Source organism: Frankliniella occidentalis, unplaced genomic scaffold (genome assembly GCF_000697945.3).
Source record: "Frankliniella occidentalis isolate FOCC.00 unplaced genomic scaffold, Focc_3.1 Scaffold4218, whole genome shotgun sequence".
NCBI classification, from domain to species: domain Eukaryota; kingdom Metazoa; phylum Arthropoda; class Insecta; order Thysanoptera; family Thripidae; genus Frankliniella; species Frankliniella occidentalis.
The window spans coordinates 1-4,244 of NW_026271266.1; the positions used below are offsets into that span (position 1 = coordinate 1).

Genomic DNA, 4,244 nt, shown 5'->3' on the forward strand with positions numbered 1-4,244 from the left:
ATATATGCACTAAAACATAGGCACGACTTAAGTCCACGCTGGACTTGCGTCATCTCCTCGACTCATCATTTTAACAAGCTGCAGTGATGGTTGATTTACCAGAAGCAAGTTTGTGTGGTTTCAACTCATGATTTGGAGCTGCGTTTGGACTGCTGTCCTGGGCTGGCGCCGTCCTCAGCCTGACTCGGCCTGGGCGATGCTGGAGCCGAGGCTCCGGCCTCTGGTGCTTGGAGCGAGGCCTCTGGCGAGGCCTTTTGTGAGGCCTGACTCTCTGAGCTCTGTGAAACTGCTCGTGAACCTGCGCCTCCCGCCACATCCTCTGGTCTCAGCGACCCTTTGGGCGACCCGCCGATCGCGTCCGACGCCCTGCGCCCCCTCGGCGAGGCACCTCCCGGCGCCTCCGAGGATGCCCTCCTGGAGCCAGCGGGGAGCCCGGCCACACTGGCCTTTCTCCCGGCAGCGCCGTCCTCGGCCATGCCCATGTCGGCCTGGTCCAGCGGCGTGGGCATGTTCTCTGAAGCCTGTGCCATCTGCTGGATCTCCTAGGAAACGGGCCAGGTTGAATGAGATGAGGTGCGTGGGTGGTGGGGTGACGCGTGTCACGTGAAAGGGGATGAAGCGTCACCTACTTTGTTGACGATGGCAAAGAAGTCCCTCTCCGCTTGTGCTCGGAACTCGGCGCTCTGGTTCGTCTTGGGCCCCTTGACGGCCGTCTCGCTGCCGTGCACCTTCGCCTTCAACCTCTGCTCGCGGCTCTTGCCCTCCAGGATGCGTTCCCTCCTGCTCTCCCGCTCGAACATCTGCCGACCGTCTGTCCGTGAGCGAACAGCCCCAGCACCCGCACACCCCAGTTCCAGTCACCGCGCTCGCTTACGTGCGTCAGCAGGGTCTTGTCGTTCTTGTTGGTGACGGCGAGGTTCTCGGAGAACTCTATCAGGCACACGTTGCCCTTGTCGTTGCCGATGGCCGCAAGCTGGCCCACCTCGTGCACCCGCATGCAGCGCAGCGCCTCGTCGCACACCTTGATGCTGAGGCACGGCTCACGCTGCTGCTGCAGGATGTCCCACACGTCCAGGACGCCGTCCATGCGCGTCGTGAAGAACACGGACAGCTTGGTGGGGCTCCAGCAGCCATCCGTGAGCAGGGCGGGGTGGTAGCTGTGAGAGCAGGTGCCAGGGTGGCCCACGGACCCCGTAAGTACTCTGTCGCCTACAGGCACGGTGTCTCCCTCCACCGTGCCTACAGGCGTGCCGGCTGGTTTGCCTACCGTTGTCGGTAATATAGTGGCGCCTTACGGCTCTGAGCGAGTAGGCAACCCGCTCGCACTCCTGCATGCGGTGCAGTATAGCTACAAAATGTCCCGTGTATCGGGCGTAACTGTGAATAAGCAGTAGTGTTGCGGGATGACATACTCAATATGGCCGCAGGGGCCATGCCCCCTTACGGGTGTAAAGAGTAGCAAATCCGCAACACCGCTGCGTATTAACAGTTACACCCGGTACCCCGTACCGGCTGTTTCTTTGAATGCGCTCCAGTGTTTTGGGATTGCATACTCATTAGGGTCGGAGCCATGGCGCCTTACGGACGAAGGGAGTAGGCAAACCCACAACCCTGGAGCGTATGCCAAGATCCGCCCGGTACATGGCCTAGCCAGCCTGCGTCGAGCAGGTGTTACCTCGTCCACATGATGGCGCTCTCCCTGCAGTCCTCGGACCAGATCCTAGCCGTCCAGTCGCCCACGGACAGGAAGTTCTTGATGAAGCCCGGGTTCCGCTGCAGGGCCACGACCGGCCCCGGGTGCGCCTTGAACTGCATGGACATCTTCTCGGCGGGCGTCTTGCCCTTGCGGTTGCAGGCCAGCACCATGCCGTTCTCCGTGCCCACCATGAAGCGGGTCGGGATGGTGGGCTCGTACTCCAGGCTGGAGGCGCCCATCGCCCGGGACAGCAGCTGCTCGTCCTTGTTGGCGTCGAGCACGAGCGTCTCGAGGGGCTCCTCCATCTTGCGCGTGTCCCACCACTTGACCTGCCCGTCCATCGACGAGGAGAAGAACTCGGTGCCCGACTTGGAGTTGATCCAGATGCAGTTGTGCACGGGGTCCCGGTGGCTCGTCTCCAGCACGGAGACGTCGACGGGCTCGGCGCCGCGACGCGTGTCCCAGCAGGCCACCTGGCCGCTCAGCAGCCCGCTCACCAGGCTGTGGGGGTCCTTGGGGCTGTACTCCAGGCAGGACATGGCCACCGGCCATTGGAATGTGTGCTCCGGTTTGTTGGGGTTCTCTGCGTGAGCAACGGATGGGGTGCGTGTAGAACCGTGCGGCGTCTAGGCTGGTATCGCACCATAAAGTAAAACGCATGAGGGGAATGTTCGCTCACCGACTTCCCAGATGTACGACGCCGTACTCAGGTCAGATGGCGCACGCTGAAAGTCGAAATTGCAGTGCGTGACTGCGATGCGCGAGCCGCCGTCAGGCGACCAGGACACGTGCGTGACGGGCCGCTTGATGGGGCAGGGGTCGCGGTACATGTTGACGGTGCGCGCGGACGACTTGTCCACGAGGCAGCCCGACTCCAGGTCGTCGAAGTACATCTCGTAGATGTTGAATGCGTTGTTTTGCAGGATGCAGAACTCCATCGACTGCCGGACAAACAGGTATCAGGTGGGATGCACTATCGCGACATGTGCCCGGCGAAGGGTAGCGGGGTGGGTACCGTACGTTGGAGAGCTGCAAAACGGTGTTGATGTAACTGTCGTCCTTCTCGACCTTCTTGCGGAACCTCTGGGTTTGCTCCAGGTCGGCGATGTTGATGTCCCGGGGCCAGCCACCCTCAGTGTGGTTGCAGCCGTGCTGTGTGTACTCGGCCCGGACGGTGTTGACCTGCACCAAAGCGAAAGCATATAGTCACCCTCCCGTAGGGGACATTGGGTTTGGGAGCTGTGTGGCTACACTACTTGCCTCATGTTCCGCATATTCTCTGCTGAGTTGAGTCCCTCTGTGAACGGGATTCTCCAGGACATACTGATTTAGGAGGTCCTTGTTTGGAGCGATGTTTTCGAGAAGCTTTGTGCCGCTTTCGGCAAATAAACATTGGCGACCAAATTCGCTTCTCTTTTTGGTATACACATATTCTACTTCCATTTTTAATAATCATAAACTGAAAATGATAAAAATCAATTATTCCACTTGTTCTTTACTATGCAATGTAAATGAAACACTATCTAAGGTTCAACTTTATGTTTTTCATTCAACCTATTCACTTACGTCCTGTGCAATGTTCACAAATTGATTTATTTCGTTTGATGTCCTAAATAATGTCTTTCAGACGGTTTGTCGCCATGACACCGACATTTTAAAACTTAAACAGGCTATCGTATGCATCAATGAATCATTCTTTCATTCAAGGTAAACCGTTTGTTTTGGTCGGACAGATGCGCACAGCCCCCGTCCCGTGGCCCGTTGCCCGTATTGACCTACGGGTAAAGCGGGAATACGGGTGGGTAGTTGCCATGGGAACCATAGGGAAGCGCACTGGTCATGACAAAATAAAAACGTTGGCAGGCCTGCGCTGTTGGCGCTGCATCTATACAGTGAAGGTTGTTAGTCAAACCTGTGGAATAAAGGTATATTCATTGTGTGATTGCAAATTTTGTTTGTAAATTTCATCATTTCATACTGCCCTCAAACAATTAAATGGATGTTGCCTTTAGGAACGTCCAGTAAGTACGTGCTTTCGTCGGATTCATTTCGAAAATCGCGGCATAGGTCACCCCGCTGTGCGCACATACACTGCAGGGAAGATGTTGCCTACGTATCAGGCGCCACTAGGGCTTGCATTGGGTAATGACTGACGTACTTTCGTGATGATCCCTTTCCACCACAAATTATATTGTGGGCGTCGCGTCGACATTCTTCCCTTCCCTCCCCTCCCCCCGCTCCTCTCATTCAGCCGCCGTGGTTGCTCAGATTTTTTCAGCAAAAAAAGAAAGAAAAACAATTCCTCCTAAAATTACAATGTCTTGAAGCAGCTTCTAGCAGGAGGAAGTTTCCAAACATAAATGGATAAAAAGGCGCCGATCTCGTATTGCGCGCTAAGTATCCACTAAATGTAAACAGCAGTGTACTAGTACAAATAGCGCGTCGCGCAATCACATCGGCGACCCCTCTGTCCCGAATGGCTCCCTGCCCCGGGGACGGCCGCGCTGACCTCACTCCCGGCCCTCTCGGCCACACCGGCGCCACCACC

At 56.7% G+C, this 4,244-nt stretch overlaps 1 protein-coding gene across 1 annotated transcript; it reads right to left on the reverse strand.

Moving 5' to 3' along the window:
• Positions 1–11: 11 nt before the first annotated feature.
• LOC113205202 (dynein intermediate chain 3, ciliary) lies at positions 12–3,887 on the reverse strand. The gene is made up of 8 exons (XM_026420713.2): positions 3,263–3,887; positions 2,957–3,155; positions 2,717–2,878; positions 2,376–2,637; positions 1,676–2,279; positions 875–1,157; positions 630–800; positions 12–542 (listed from the first exon to the last, which is right to left on the reverse strand). The coding sequence occupies exons 2-8, from the start codon at positions 3,137–3,139 to the stop codon at positions 126–128; spliced, it is 2,082 nt and encodes a 693-aa protein (XP_026276498.1). The 5' UTR covers positions 3,140–3,155; positions 3,263–3,887; the 3' UTR covers positions 12–125.
• Positions 3,888–4,244: the final 357 nt, after the last annotated feature.

Coding starts and splice junctions, on each gene's coding strand:
- LOC113205202 (XM_026420713.2), bottom strand. CDS start 3,139: ATGGAAGTAGAATATGTGTATACCAAAAAGAGAAGCGAATTTGGTCGC. Junction 801..874: donor ACAAGACCCTGCTGACGCAC/GTAAGCGAGCGC, acceptor GACGGTCGGCAG/ATGTTCGAGCGGGAGAGCAG. Junction 543..629: donor TCTTTGCCATCGTCAACAAA/GTAGGTGACGCT, acceptor CCCGTTTCCTAG/GAGATCCAGCAGATGGCACA.